General features: G+C 44.6%; 6 protein-coding genes across 6 annotated transcripts; 1 reads left to right on the top strand and 5 right to left on the bottom strand.

The window, feature by feature from the left end:
* Positions 1–491: 491 nt before the first annotated feature.
* N7469_000476 (Mpv17/PMP22 family protein) lies at positions 492–1,490 on the bottom strand (the record flags this gene model as incomplete). Its single annotated transcript, XM_056639396.1, has 3 exons — positions 492–641; positions 905–1,237; positions 1,392–1,490. The coding sequence occupies 3 exons, from the start codon at positions 1,488–1,490 to the stop codon at positions 492–494; spliced, it is 582 nt and encodes a 193-aa protein (XP_056505153.1).
* An 815-nt stretch (positions 1,491–2,305) lies between these two features.
* On the bottom strand, positions 2,306–3,782 carry N7469_000475 (putative iron-sulfur cluster-binding protein; the record flags this gene model as incomplete). Its single annotated transcript, XM_056639395.1, has 4 exons — positions 2,306–2,385; positions 2,442–2,933; positions 2,993–3,467; positions 3,525–3,782. 4 exons carry the CDS (start codon positions 3,780–3,782, stop codon positions 2,306–2,308), a joined length of 1,305 nt encoding a protein of 434 aa, XP_056505152.1.
* Positions 3,783–4,412: 630 nt separating this feature from the next.
* Positions 4,413–5,603, bottom strand: N7469_000474 (RHO alpha subunit C-terminal catalytic domain-containing protein; the record flags this gene model as incomplete). Its single annotated transcript, XM_056639394.1, has 5 exons — positions 4,413–4,534; positions 4,599–5,014; positions 5,074–5,255; positions 5,315–5,467; positions 5,517–5,603. The coding sequence occupies 5 exons, from the start codon at positions 5,601–5,603 to the stop codon at positions 4,413–4,415; spliced, it is 960 nt and encodes a 319-aa protein (XP_056505151.1).
* Positions 5,604–7,346: 1,743 nt separating this feature from the next.
* N7469_000473 (GTPase-activating protein GYP7) lies at positions 7,347–9,979 on the top strand (the record flags this gene model as incomplete). The annotated part of the gene is made up of 4 exons (XM_056639393.1): positions 7,347–7,493; positions 7,561–8,941; positions 9,004–9,266; positions 9,323–9,979. The coding sequence occupies 4 exons, from the start codon at positions 7,347–7,349 to the stop codon at positions 9,977–9,979; spliced, it is 2,448 nt and encodes an 815-aa protein (XP_056505150.1).
* Positions 9,980–10,268: 289 nt separating this feature from the next.
* N7469_000472 (MFS transporter) lies at positions 10,269–12,081 on the bottom strand (the record flags this gene model as incomplete). The annotated part of the gene is made up of 5 exons (XM_056639392.1): positions 10,269–10,591; positions 10,646–11,245; positions 11,321–11,733; positions 11,798–11,859; positions 11,938–12,081. The coding sequence occupies 5 exons, from the start codon at positions 12,079–12,081 to the stop codon at positions 10,269–10,271; spliced, it is 1,542 nt and encodes a 513-aa protein (XP_056505149.1).
* A 1,011-nt stretch (positions 12,082–13,092) lies between these two features.
* N7469_000471 (fungal specific transcription factor domain-containing protein) lies at positions 13,093–15,199 on the bottom strand (the record flags this gene model as incomplete). Its single annotated transcript, XM_056639391.1, has 4 exons — positions 13,093–13,629; positions 13,678–14,579; positions 14,724–15,106; positions 15,159–15,199. 4 exons carry the CDS (start codon positions 15,197–15,199, stop codon positions 13,093–13,095), a joined length of 1,863 nt encoding a protein of 620 aa, XP_056505148.1.
* Between the last annotated feature and the right edge of the window lie 318 nt (positions 15,200–15,517).

The raw sequence follows: 15,517 nt of genomic DNA, 5'->3' as shown, positions 1-15,517 counted from the left end.
ACCCGGTACTCTGTAGAGATAGCTTCAATATTGTAGCCCCTGAACTACATTCTCAGCTCTGGCCTGTCCACTTTTGGGGGCGGCCGCCTGGGTCCGCTGGAGCTTGAATTGTAAATTCGAGTCTTGACTCCTGAATGCTGTAGAGTGCAAGGCATCATTGACTATCTTCTCTTTGGCAAACACTTCCGATTCTCCCGGTATTGCTGCTGATTTCTCATCTTGATCTCGCGCGATGGCCCCCACGTTGAGAATTTCAATTTTCTAAGAGTATAGCGGACTACGAATATTGTAAATGCGCAGGATATGACTGTAAGTGAGATAGTGTTCTTTAGAAAAATCCTTCGTAATTTAGCGACCAATGCCCTACACATCTACCAATTCTATCAATCCTTAAAACCGTCCTTTGGAGCTTGCAGATATTGCATGGACCCAAACCGGGTGCAAAGAACTGCACAGATTGGGGGCCGAAAAGATAAAATGACGATTCATATTCATCCTGCAACCAAACTCAGATAAATCGCCCATAAAACGCCAAACAAACTTCCAACAAGTAAGCGTTGATCAGCGGGGACGACAGTGAAATTGAGTATCGAAACAAATGGCCATAACTTCAATCCCGCGACCATAATTCCGGCAAAATCCTAATGAATAACATGCATTAGCTAACTGTACAGTATGTATGTACTTCACACCCGCCCCCATTGCATCATATCCATTCGGGTATATGCATATCGAAGAGTCTTGGAAGTTTCGGGTGCAGGACCGCCCATCTTTCGGTCATAAATGCCATTTTGCGTGGCGAATATCCCACACTCCTGACCCATCCGAGAAGAACACGTAGATCTCATTGGTTTTTTTGTTTCGGTCATATCTATATAAGGCCGAATAAATTGACATCACTTACCATATAGAGTTGGGTTTTGATTGTTGACATATCGAGACCGCGGAGCATGCCCATTGTGACTATGAAAAGTACTGTATTCCATGCACCACCAATGACTTGATCGATCACGATCTTGGCAATAGTGTTGGTGACGTTGAGGCCGGGTTTGGAGACTAATTTGTCTTCTGGTGATGATGCCTTCTCTTTCTCTTCGGTGACTGGCGTTTTGCCTGGGAACCACGCTTCTAGGTTCTCTAGCCAGAGATAGCCAAGTGGGGAAACGATGAGTGCGCATGTAGTGAATTGCATCAAAGCTGTTGTGTCCAGTTCGAATGGTACCTTCAAGTTGTATTGCTGTTAACATATACCCAAGACATCCCAAAGACCCATTCTTTTGTGTTCATGGTAGTGCTACAAGCAGATATCCCTTTCGACATATAAAACATTGAATACATCATCGTAAATGTATTCAAATCACTCCAACACTAGAAATAAAGGCCACACTCACTTCATCTCGATAGGCCTTGATGCCTTGTGCAAGAACATTCGAGCCCGCATTGATGACCGCCGCCTGAAGCGTAGCCTTGGCTATAGGTGGCACAGACATTCTGCCCAGGCCAACGGATTTTCTTCGGGTGTAAGTGTTCGGGTTATCGCGACTCAGAGGTTATTGTTGTAGACGCCAACGTGTAATCTTCAAAAAACTTGGAGATTTCCCCGTTGGCCAATGCGGGGCGGACCCTTGATTACCCTGATTGTCCTTGATGTGTGACGAAAGTTGCAGACGCCGATCGTGCCCTGCTTTTGTCGTGAAATGCGACCGGATTAACATGTACTGTAATTTATTGAATCAATCTCTCGCATGTACTTCTGTGCGAATTATGTTTCATGGCTAATTTTGAATCTCGTATATTGTTGTGCCAGAATGGGTAGTTCTCGTGTTGGGGACAATACGAGTTCTGCACTTGAATAACCTCGTATTTGGCGTGGAGTTTGTTCTGAAAATAGATTTAAAGATTATTCGGGAATCCCACTGTGTTTCCAACCTGATACTAAACTCAAATCTCATTTCTCATGGTTTTCGAGTCATTTTGTATTCCGTACAGATACATATTGTCCCGCAAGTTCCAGTAGGTTTATTGTTAGTACATTTATTAGTCCAATTTATGTCCCATATCTGGGAAAGCCACCCTCTGATAGTATCCTTGTCGATTACTCTCTAGTTCCTTTGAATTATAATGTATTCACGCATTGCTTGGGCGGTGGAACTCGCACACAAGAACTATGATATCGGCAGATGCAGGTTGAGGACACCAGAACAGAAGGCCGCAAGACTATGAGGATAATATTAATGCCCCGTTCACTATCTGCATAGTACCAGCTTGATAAAATCTCCCCGAGTAAAGTCATGAAGTAAGTCATTCACCAGTCTAACCCTCCGGGCGTAGCACCATTCCCATCTACATGCGATCCAGGCCCCGAACAGTCCAACTCCTTGCAGACTGCATCAGAAAAAAGTCAGTAATTTCCTGCTTCATTAATATCAAGTTTAACTTACGTTGCTCAGCCCGTTGGAAAAGAGAGCTTCCTTTCGGTTTATGCATTGCCGGCAAAATCGGGCTTCCTTGCGCTCTCTCCAATCTGTCATGCTTTTGAACACAATCTAGTATTTCACGAGAGTTCGGAGAAAGCTCTGTCAAATCTCCATCCACCAACCGGAACTCAGCTTCCAGATTCCTCACTAAATTTTGAATTGGTCTTTCAATCGCCCTGGTGAGCACGTTTTCGTCCGTGATCATTTTAGGAGCGCAATCAAACAAATCATATCGTACGTGAGTGCTGGTCTCTGTGGCAGGAAAGAAAGAAAGCGAGAGCCATAACTCCGCATCTTTGAAAGAGTAGAAAAAGCTGCTCGGGAATAGAGAGCAATCAGCTTGGTTATTTGATTGCATGGCGAGTTTCATGATCTTGGTCATCAATGAAGATCTATCAACACCCGCGATTTGCTGCTCTAGCTGTGCAACTAGATCTGCATAGTGAGAGTCACTCGCTAATTCAATTTTATGTTAGCGAAGCTTTTGAACTCTCGCATTAAACATGGGAACATACGTCCAAGTTTCCAATTGAAATTCGCCGTCAATGTTTGACCAGTAACCCATTCCGATGATCCCAAGCGAGCAGCGTTTGAAAATTTATTCAACGTAGCCAAAGTAGAGCTTTCAAATGGACTTGGCTCTTCTGCATTCAAATTGACAAAAACATGGCCGTGGCCAGTTGTTCGAGTATGGATTTCAAACAGACTATTTTCTGACTTGTTGAATCCAGGCACATCATCAAATTGAGGAGCCTTGACCAATTTCCCAGTAGTATCATAACTCCAACCATGATATCTACATCCAAGAACAGTCGATGCTCCTGTCTCTTTTCGAGTGATAGTATACGCACGATGGCGACAAACATTGTGGAAAGCGCGAAATTGATTGTCTTTTCCGCGAATCAAAAAGATCGGGAATCCAGCGATGTCAAATGATTGATACGCACCAGGCTTGGTCAACTGAGTGCTATGTGCGAGATAAACCCAGGACTAAATTCGTGGTCAGTGAAAGGCCTTGTTTAGAAAGAGAAGTTTTGCAAATGATACTTTGCTAAAGAGCGCACGTCGCTCTAATTCGAAAACATCGCGACCATTCCACCATCCCTCTGGGATCTCAGGCTCTTTGATAACACTCAATCCAGATCCGGAGCTTTTATTGACAGGAGACTCAGAGCGCCTAGAAACATCGAGTTTCTTTTGTCGTGAAAGACGCGGCCAAGCTCCATTAGCAAGGAACGCGACAATCAACAACAACACAATGATAGAGCCAGGTGAAGACAGAAAATATGCATCGAAGAATTCCATTGTCAATCAACTTCGCTTCGAGCTGTAGAATTGAATTATTTGAATTGACAACTGCTTGAGATAAACTTACCTTTTATCCAAAAATTCCTGGATGATATACTCCCGCGCTCAGAGGCCCAAGTGTAGCCCATCTCCACAATATACACTTCATCGATGATATCCCTGCAGTGCCCCCTCCATAGCAGCTTATTTCCCGATTAAGTTTGAATTTCCCGGCCTCTGGCTTGTGAATACCACCTACCAGTATCAGCATTGCGTTTATGATGTTGGTTAGCTATTGGTTGATAACACTGCACTATCAAATGTATGCTGAAGGGATATTCAATTTATCGATCAGCAACCTTTTTGACTTGCCTTCTACGTAATGACTAATCATGTATCTTCAAGATAGATTAACGAAGTGTAGGCACACCGTGACAGAAGACGGGAATTGGTCGGCCATAGTCAATTTTCATCTTTAAGACTACATTGTTTATATCATGATCGGAGAGAATACCGATAGAAGTTCCAATTACTACCTAGGTATCGATAAGAAGTTGTTATGAAGATGAAGAAATCAATTGGAATTTATCAAATTCATAATAAAAACTACTATTACTATCAACTGCAGAGTCATGAGAATCCCGTAGACTATGCGGCCATTTGAACCATGGACGCCGTGGCTGGCTCCAAAGGCTTCTCGCCACTGCTCTTCTCGTCACAGTCCGCTTTGTGTTGTTCAACCACCATCTGGAAAACACGCTGCTGGTAGTCTGTAAAGAATTAGCATCGAATCTAGATTATTTTGAATCTCGGCACTTTGGTGGTAAAACTCACAAGATACACCATTTTCCTTCTCGGGATTGAGGATACCTTCATGGTAAACACCCTTTGCCAAATTATCCTGAGCCTTTTCGCAGAGCTCAAAATCCTCCATGGCAACCTGGCGGACGAACTTGTAGTACTCCTCAAATTTCTCACCATCCGATAGATGATAATAGTCGAACTCCATGCGGGTGACATGGGGATCAGAAGTTGGACACACGCGGAAGGAGGACATGCCACCTCCATAGACGTTCAACGTGCAGTTGGGGAAGAAGTAAAGGAATAGACCATCATCGGGCTTGTTGGGATCTGCGATGTGCTGGGAGAAGTTATGCTTGTTGCGCACAGTGTAGAAAGTGGGCGGGTAATAGATGGAGAAGGATGGGTGAGTGTATTGACAATGCAGACACTCTTGATATCCATCCACCCTGGTATATGTCAGAACAAGAGATTTCTGCGAGATATGTATCGGTTATATTCAACTTACATAGTCTTCCAGTTGAAGCGGCCTTCGTACTTGATGCTTCGGCGGTACGGGAGACGAGTGAAGTCGACTTTACCAAGCAAGTCCTCGAGTTCAGGGAAGAATTCGTGGAAGCTGGGTGCATCATCTGCTATGGTCGAGAAAAGCAGTCCAGTTGGCGTGACATGCTTCTTGATCTCCTTGCCCTGTTCAAAAAGCCTCGTCAGTAAATTGTTGAAGTAGATCTAGCAAGTCTTTGAAATACCGTCTTTACAGAGAAGACTTTCAGCTCATCAGCTGTTGGATTCAGGTCATCTCCAGAAGTGCGAACAGCATAGATTGGATGCTGTGCAACCTCATAATCAACTTGCTCTCCCACAACCTGAAATCGGGTCACCGGTCCTAGAAGATACCAAGACTGACAAATTGCTTAGTTTGTGGAGAACAATCTTGGAAGAACAACATACCTTGACAAATACCGCTCGGCGCTCCATCTGGTAGAGCGATTCATTGCAGTACCAAGATGCTGGCAGTGTACGGGTAAGGTCGGTCATATTGAAGATTCAAGTAGAAAAAGCTTTTTTTGGATATGTTGGAAACAGGTCTTCGACCGTGATATCTCCTGCGTGACAGCGACAATGATATGGTCTTATATCTAAAATCAGTCTTTGGTTATATCAGTGATCCAAGTAGACACTATAATTGGTGAAGTTGTTGATGGTCAACGGCCCAGACAGCTGGTTGGTGGCGGTATATCGTTTCCCAAAGAGGTTATCAAATCCCCCATCAGGCGCACATCTTGATGTCAACTTTCACAATCTAAAATGGATCGATAGACCAGCCACTATCATACGGATGAATATTCAGCAGATTATTTCTGAGACTGGAAGGTCTAACGATAGAATGTTCTTCATGAAGGGCTAGACTATTATGTAGGAGGTTTATATTGCCCGATGTCCGGTGATGCATGGCGATTCATGATCTCGACTGACATTGCGCCATCTGCCCTCCATGTATAGGCTGAGAAGCAATTATGGCACTATATACCACTTGAACGCATCCTACACTTGTCATCAAGCAAAAAGACCCCGTGTACTTAATTAATGAATATATTGCCGTGCGGCCATGACGAGCTATCCGCAGTCGCGGCTAATACCATATGCACTATATGACTTTACATCCATTCTCTTTGATTAATCAGAGAAATTTATTTTGGCGAGAGCTATACAGAGCCTATGGAAGCGCGGCAGTTATATTAAAGACCTTGTTCAAGCAAAACCATTAGGATAAGAGGATGAAAGGTCTTGAAGGGCATGTTTACACAGCAGAATAAGATCGGTATCTAGTCTTCATCACTGAGGAAATCCAAGTCATAGCTAGAAAGGAACCTCCATTCATAAGATAATGAGATTCTCTAACAAAATCTCTTCATATCCTTTTTTGAACGTAATTTGCATACCAAAAATCGGGTGCGCCTAGTCCCTTGAAATACTAGAAGAGCAGCCTCGCAAGCTACATAATAGCCCGATGACTATTAGTGTAATTTGAGAAGTTGGAAGCGTCAAATAGCTAGAATGAGCAAAGTTTAAAGCTAGCTGTTGTGTGTGATGAAAATATTCATGACAGCCTGCTCATATACACGAAGCTGAATGACGGAAATACCACGAGAGGATCATATAATTTAGCGTGACAGTTCTCACCTCTCGAGGATATATATGAATATCTATATAAGCTCTAGATGAATCCTAGTCGCAGTATTACAAAAGCAGAGGATAATATCGCTAGTATATACTATCCTAAGTAGTACTTAGTATAGTATATGAAATGCTACATGCTTTGGTCTGCCGCGGATGTTGAGTGTTGGCACTCCCAAATTGTTTTGGATTCCCATATCCCATGCTAGAAGTTGTGACATACACAAAAGCGCTATCTTTTAATGATATAAAGAACAATACCGAGATATATAAACCAGTCCTGAAAATTTAGCTCTGGTGGCATGACTGGGACTGGAGTGACCTGGAGGTTTACTGTTGCCTGGAGAGAACCCCCCCATAAAGTCGGCATCCCTTAGTTGTAATGAACCGCAAATAATTTGATCAGATCATATCAAGTTGTCTAAATTCTAACACAGCTATCCTATTGAAAAAAAAAAAAGTTGGTAACTATTTATGACATTATCCAATTTTATAGTTGGAATGTATACTCGAGGAGATCCCCGCTGACTGTGCTTATCTTATCAGCAGGTATTACGTCGTTCACGCGGGCACTTCAACTTCTCATCAGTTCGACCTCACATCATGGCGGCCAAATTCACCCCTCCCGCCTCACCTCCGTCCCCTTCGGCTTCATATTATGATGTTAGTGATGAAGATGAAGATGAGTACAACACGATCGCTCACGCTCAGTCCCGGAAGGGCGTGAAACTGCTGTATTCCAAGAGCAAGGTACTTCCCTCTTACCTCATTTCACGTTACCCTCAGCCAGGATCATCATAACTTACAGATTTTCTAGGTCTACGTCCATCCTACTGCCTCTGCCAAAGACAATATTGCCGGCTTCATCGCCCTCGTTCAACAGAAACCACCTCCTGCCCCCATCCACGGTGCTGGCACTTCCTCCCGCAACAACGAGGCCGCCTCGTTCTTACTCGCCTGGGTTCCCGAAACATCCCTAGGCGATGCATATGATACATATGTTAAGGTTGATCTCTGCGATGATGCATCACCACCCCGTCAAAGATACCTTGTCCCGCCCCTTCCCGCAACTACAAGCTACCGAGACCCGATCGGACTTTACTCTTTTGCTGTTCCAGTCTCCGAAATCTACTCGCTTCTTGTACGACCCCCCAGCTTCGGATGGTGGTTTGGAAGTCTAGTCATCAATACTCGCTCGGGCGACAGTTTCCCCGCCTTGTTCTTTCATGACAGTGAGTGCGAGTCAACCGTGCTGCAGAAGAAGAAGCGGGTGAAAGAGAGCTTCGACCCCTTTGACAACGAGGGCACTCTTTTCTGGGGCGGTGATGAAGTACTACGGTGGCTACGAAGATATGTTGATTTGCAACGGTCATCGGTAGACCGTAACGTCTACCTCATCAACCCATCCGACGAGGATCAGCTTTCCTTTGGACGTACCGCGATTGCCGGTGATAGCTCGACCGTCTCAAAAGCACAACCGGAAGCTTCTACTGCGGGTCCAAGTAGTGGTGCTATATCAAGAGATGCCAGCATGGATCCCTTCATGAAGACTCTCAAGGAAACCCGATGGAAAGTGTTGGAGCAACTCAGCAAAATCACGACTTTCACACGACGCACCGCTAACGATATTGCGGAAAACCCACGTCTACCCCCACAGATGCGCCGTTTGATGAAAAACCCTGAGATCCAAACGCTACAAGATGAGTTCGATAGTGCACGAATCTATCTTGCCCGATGGGCTATGAGCATCGCCGAACAAAGCGAGAAAGAGAGAAGGCAGCGCATTTGGACAGCCCAAGATGTGCTAGAGTCAGAGGACAGCTCCGTCGGAGAGTTTGAGATTCTAGAGCTGGAGACTGGAAACTTCGCTCTCCGAGAGCGTCGGAAAATTCTATCTTTAGAAGAATGGGAAGGATTCTTTGACCCAACGTCGGGAAGATTACAGATAACCGAAGAGGAAGTCAAGGAGCGCATTTTCCACGGTGGCATTGATCCGAACGATGGTACTCGGAAAGAGGCTTGGCTCTTCTTGCTTGGGGTCTACCCTTGGGATAGTAGTCGCGAAGAAAGACAAGCATTGATGAACTCCAAGCGAGACGAATATATTCGCTTGAAGGCAGGCTGGTGGGAGCGCTTAGTGGAGGGCAACTCAACGACAGAGGAATACGAGAATTGGAAGGAACAACGCAATAGAATTGGTTGGTGATCATCCCAACTGAAAAGATGTGATTTGGTTGTTCATGCTAACCATTCCATACAGAAAAGGACGTGCATCGTACAGATCGGACCATTCCTCTCTTCGCCGGAGAAGATATTCCTCACCCTGACCCCGACTCTCCATTTGCTGATGTTGGTACCAACGTGCATCTAGAGCAGATGAAGGATATGCTCTTGACTTACAATGAATACAACCCTGATTTGGGGTATGTGCAAGGGATGAGCGATCTTCTTGCGCCACTTTATGCCGTAATGCAGGATGATGCCGTTGCTTTTTGGGCTTTTGTGGGCTTTATGGACCGAATGGTGAGACTCCCAAAGCACCGAATAATATACAACAATCCGGAACTCACATTCAGTAGGAACGCAATTATCTACGAGATCAATCGGGAATGCGCTCTCAGCTTCTTGCTCTTGACCAGCTTGTCCAGTTAATGGACCCCCAACTCTACCTCCATCTTCAATCAGCGGACAGCACGAATTTCTTCTTCTTCTTTAGAATGCTGCTTGTCTGGTACAAGCGCGAATTCGAATGGGGTGATGTCCTTCGTCTATGGGAAACTCTCTGGACAGACTATTTCTCGAGCAGCTTCCATCTTTTCATTGCACTCGCCATTCTCGAGAAGCATCGCGACGTCATTATGGAACATCTGAAGCATTTCGACGAGGTTCTGAAATACATCAACGAGTTATCCAACACAATGGATCTAGTGCCTATTCTCACACGGGCAGAGTCACTCTTCCATCGATTTGAGCGTGCAGTCCAGGCCATCGATAAACGAGACAATTTCCCTGCTCCCAACGCCCAACAGCGACGTCCTACCTCAGAATCTGATTCCGCGCCCAATTCGGGCAAAGGAAAGCAGACTGAACAAAGCACAGTTGGGTCCAGTAGCTCTGTGAGTCGCCCAACTGCGCTTCAAGAAGCCATGAACAAAGATAAACCAAAGGTTATCTCCCCTGAGCTACGTGAGCTCTTAAGAAAGGACGTCTTTTGGAGGCGGCAGCAGACATCATAAGACAGTGTACAAGAATCAGCATGTCTCAAATGGGGAGCTGTCTCGTTCAAAGAGTCTCGGTATCTCGGTTACGATCTCATGAAATGAACTTTCAGCAATAACTTTGTCTTTGCTTTGTTATATCAGTTTCTTTGGAGTCATAATGGCGGGTTTCGCTTATGCACCTCTGTAATGTTAACTTTACTCTGTGTTTCATTGATCCATACTACTATTGCACAGAGACCATAAATCTACCTCACTGTGATCAACGCATTTCCGCTTTTCTAAGCAATAATGATCACTATAACACTTAGATGCTCTGTCTTCCGCGCGACTCCAAAGGGAAGAGAATAGCCAATATTCCACCCATGCCTAGCAGAGCAGCACATACATAGATAGGAACTGATGAAGATGTAGACGTGAATGCTCCAATAAGTGCAGATACCATGCCCATCAATCGATTAAGGGCAACAGCAATCCCATTCCCAGTGCCACGATGAGCAGACGGTAGGATTTCCACTGTGTAAGCGTAAAGTGTTGCATAGTAGATATTAATAGAGACCGAAATTGCACAGGAGAATCCCAGGTTTTGTGCACTTGTCTTTACAACCGTGTATCCGAAGAAGAATGCCACTAACACCCGTCAGTAGAAGATTCGATTTCCTTCATTAATTGCATCAGACTCACTGGTGATAAAGGCGCCAATTGCCATTGTCCCTTTCCGACCAAATATAGGCAATTCACACATGAAACTTGCAAGAATTGGTCCTGGTACTGCACAAAGATTGGTAATGGCGTAGTTTCGCCATGTGATGTATGTAGACGTTTCACCTGCAGATGCACCACGAGATGCAAGATATTCCGGAAGATAAACATAATAAAGGGCATAACCAAGACCAATAAGAGCCCAAGAAAGCCAAACAAGAAGAGTTGAGAAAGTAAGAGTACGTGTCGAAAATAGACCGCGAATGTGGACTCCGATTTCAGCGAATGTTGCTTTGTTTTGAGCGTGTGCGCTGTGGATTTGTCCACATGCTTGAAGCTGGTCTAGTGTGAGGTGACATTCACGATTGTGTTTCTGAGCGAGGTCATCGAGTGTTTTGATGACTTCTTCGTCCATACCTTGACAAAGGAGAAATTTCGGCGTTTCATGGAAGCGAATAACAAGAACTCGTGCCATACTCAGGACGAAAACAAGGGCACCGCATGTATAAAATAGATATCTCCATCCCATATTATTACCATTTGTACATGGGACAGATCCATCAGTTGGACAGCTATAGCCCGCTATACTCTCGTCAGTAAGAGAATCTCCAACTTTGGACAAAAAAAAACAAAACAAAACAAAACAACTGTACATACCCATGAAAGGCCAAGCAATGAGACCAGCAACAGTCTGGCCAACACCCCACCACCCAGCAAGAAGTGTTAAAAGCCATTGCTTATTTGACGGAAGATATTCCAGAAACACTGTTGTATCCAAGACCAAATTCCCACCTGATCCAAAAGCAGATATAGCCACCAAAGTAGACCAAGCGACATAATTCGGTGCAGCTCCAGCTGTAATTGCAAAGATAGCACTTGTCAACAATGAGAAATTAAATGCCCATTTTCGACCGATTATATCTGCCGTGCTACCCCAAAATAGAGCTCCAACTAGTAGTGCAAGGTAAAAACCTAATTGTGCGCCTCGGTTGAATTTCGGTGGATATTGCGTTACGACTTGGTCGGCTGAGATACTCATGAGGAATAGTAATAGAGAGTCGACCCCATATCTGAAATGGGTGTTAGACATTGCCTGCTTTAAGAAGGACTGTTCTGGGATTTGTCCCTGCGTACCCGAATCCATTGAGGAAGAATAGCTTGGTATGGTATCCTGTGAATCCAATCTGATCAATTGCCTGCGTATCATCAGGTGTTAGCAAAAGGTGTTAGCAAAAGGGTCAGCGTACTGGTTCAGCAATAGGATAGTCACATACATCATTGACTAAACGCATTTTTGCCGCGAGAGCCGTATCAATGTTATCAATTGCCACGACATGAGAACCAGATGAAGAAGCATTGAGGTCATTATCCTCTTCTTCCTGTTGTGATTTACTCATTTCGTCGGGCTTTGCGGACATATTCAAGATCAAGTTTCGAGATATCAAAGAAAAGAATGATGAATTGGGATGAGTAATAAGCAAACATGTAGAAATTCGAGGAATTGGCAGCAGGCAGCCTACTGCTAGCAATTAAATCCAGACGAAATTGTAGATATGAAAGGGAATCCATTAGTTCCAGGTGAAGATCATCGTTCTTATAAGCCCCTTCTCCGTGTTTACTACTCTTCATACAACAACAGTGGGTCTAACTCTGCCATATCTTCTAAACATTACCCTTCATATTCTCTTCTTTTCATTCTACGCACATACAATTCCCAATTGAAACCAGTCTAGTCACCCTAGTCCCCTCCACATAGCGCCATCTTGTTCTTCCCGACCAAACAGGCCTATCCCATGGCATTTCAAATGCGGAGTGATAAGAAATGCGGGCACGAATCAATTCAATCTTATTGTGGATATTACACTTAAGGGAAATCCAAATCCGCCATCTTCAAGCCATATCCTCCGTAGTATTTTCATCATTGCATACTAGGAGATAGTATCTCTGACTTCTTTATACTTCTCCCCGCTCATGTGACCGGTGATATCGTGGAGATTTCCGCTCGGCCAAGGGTAATCGAAGTATTAATAACTCGCCTAATTGGTTACTGCTCACGCGGGATTATCATGTTTACTTTTGACCAGCCTGCTTTATCTTGCTCGATTCAGATGCTCGGCGTATCTTGGTATGACTTCATGGATATCGGGAGACTCTTATCTTTTCTGTTTTGTCTTTGGGTTCTGCTCGGATCGACAAGAGATACTCGGACAGCTTCCGGGTGGATTCGTCGACCCGCCTTTAAACGCCGTAGATGGCACATCTCTATCATTGGAGTTGCATTGATGTTCATTACTGTTATCGTATTTTACAACTACTGTGCGCGTCACGAAGCAAGCAAGTTAAAGAGATAATCGGTTGGAAATCATCCTGTGAATACGACTCGCTAATGCATAATCAAAGATCTATAACGCCTAAGATAGCAAATATTATTACAAATTTCCAATCTCCCAAATACCCATATACGGCTGTTGATGATCCTGAAACTGGAAAAATGGATCATGCGTAATATCCATAAACGACATATCCCCCTGAAATCCAGGTCCAGATGGAAACGGTTCACGGGGAAGTTGGATTTGCGTCGTAGTGCTGTCAATGGTATTCGCATTCCATGGTCCTTGAACGGGACTTTGGGAATTTTCATGGTCGTTATCGCCCACTGTACTTGAATACGGAGGTAGGGCTTGACCTCCATCCGAAGTATCCACTGTCCTTGTTGAGCGATGGAAGATTTCTGTTTCGACGGTCACTTTGTCCTGGTATTTATCGCTTGGAGTTTGGGCCTGTAGGAATGATAGATCGAAGAGACCATCACCTGTTGATGAATATGATGACCGTGACGAATTGTGGAGTAGAATATCCCACATTAAAGCCGTGTCGATGGATAGTGTTCGACGAGACGAACGTTTATTATTCGCATTTGGACTTGCAGTAAAAGCTGAGTGGATAAGCGACTGGAGTTTTTGGTACTAACAATTGTTAGATCATTCCACCTATCACTTTTTTAGAAAACTCACCATTGTCTGGCATCGCGGCCATTTCGTCGCCAAATCCCCCAAGAACTTCGTACAAATTTCAACAGCACGTTGAGCAGACTCTCTCACCGTTGGATCTGCAGCTCGACAATAGTAAATATGTATAGTTGCCGCAATAGACACAGTGTGCGCGAGAAACGGATCGGATAGTAAATATTCTTTTTCGGTGATCATTTCTATCAATCGGACTGTCCAGGTTGAATGAATGAGAGCCAACTCTGAAGATGTTTTCCAAAAGGTATTCGGGACCGAAAGCTGAGCTGACTGTTGAGGTCGCCACGAATAAATGAATGGGTGGTTGAGAACGCTATGGATAGCATGGTATGTGAATTGAAGATAAACCCATGGACTCCAATACCAACGTTCAGAATGTAACTCCTCTTTCGGCTGCTCCCAGAATCTTACAGAGTCCCACCGGTGACAAGTCGGGAATTTCGTCTCAATATCCATCAAATGGGCTCCTAATATCGAGTATCCGGATTTCACGGACCACGGGGGTGTCGCATCTCCGATCGAGCAATGAGAGACATACTGCTGGACTTCGCTCCAGAGACAGCTCAGCTGGACCATATAGACCCAAATATCACCTCTTGATGAGAAGTTGCCGGTCTCTTGCGGTAATTGAGGTGGTTTCGTTCCCATTTCACTAGGGGATCCCATTCCCACAGTGACATAAATTGGCCGGTGAATATCCTGAAGCATGTTCAACTGCATGCTGCGAAGACCATACTGCTGATTCAACAGATGAATGCTCCAGAATAGTCTTCTTTTACCTTCTGATGCTGGTAGATATGCACCCTCATTCTGTTCCACATCGAGTCCTCCACATTTGGCGAGATTCGTAACGAGGCCAATATGTAGCCAGGCAAGGTCCGTGTCATTCGCTAGTCATTTATTAGCAATTTAAAACCAAAATTCGGGGCAATCGATCTCACATATATATTCCGCGAGTGCAATCAAGCATAAACTCTGCATAGTCGAGAGATCAACACTTCCCTGAGCTATACGAAACATAACAAGACCCCTACCTGATTCCGCATACTGCCGACACATTTGATCTTTTCGTCGTTCGATGAGTGGATTATCAGAGTAGGGCAAGGCAAGTGTAAGCACCCCGAATAGGATCTCATTCCGACACGTCTCTGGAGATGCTAGATCTTCAGGGTCAAGCAGCCAGAGGGGTTGTTTATGGCAGTACCGAAAATAGAGATTGATCGCCTCCGACACAATCTCCTTGGATGGCAATGTGAAGGGCATTGCATCTGCAAGTTGAAGACTCGTACTATCCCCGGACTGATCCTGTTTCATGAATAATTCTCGAGGCTCACCCGATTCTTCGGTGGCTTCTCGACTATCAAGTCCCTGCGAGTAGGACTTTGGAGTCCCCAGATTTTCGATCTCATTGCTCGCCCTGGGAATTCTCAGTTCATTTCATTCTTAAATGTTTTTGAATATTTGCTTACATCGGTCCTTCCATCATTAAATCCATCTTTTGCTCCAGCATCTTCAATCGATTTTCCTGGGCAATTTAGCTATGATCCTGATAAGCGAGTCACCAATTCTCACCATTGCTGATGACCCTTCCCAAGAGTCCCAACCTCTACTATATTGGCATGATTGCTGTAAACGCGTGCAGGTAGAGCACGCGGGTCTTTCCCCTGGACATCTGGTCTTTTTTCGACTAGAATGACCCAACCTTCTCGTGAGTAACTGGCTTCAGTAGATAATCAGCTTCCGATTAGGAACGTACCGACAGTTTTCACAGGCCTGATGGGATCTCTTGCTGACCCGAGAATTCATGAGGGTATCCGCAATCAGCAGA

Source organism: Penicillium citrinum (genome assembly GCF_028827155.1).
Source record: "Penicillium citrinum strain IBT 23319 chromosome Unknown utg000001l:1.0-4955037.0:1.0-4956770.0, whole genome shotgun sequence".
Taxonomy (NCBI): domain Eukaryota; kingdom Fungi; phylum Ascomycota; class Eurotiomycetes; order Eurotiales; family Aspergillaceae; genus Penicillium; species Penicillium citrinum.
The sequence above is the reverse complement of the archived record's forward strand: the minus strand, read 5'-3'. Positions and strand labels throughout refer to the sequence as shown.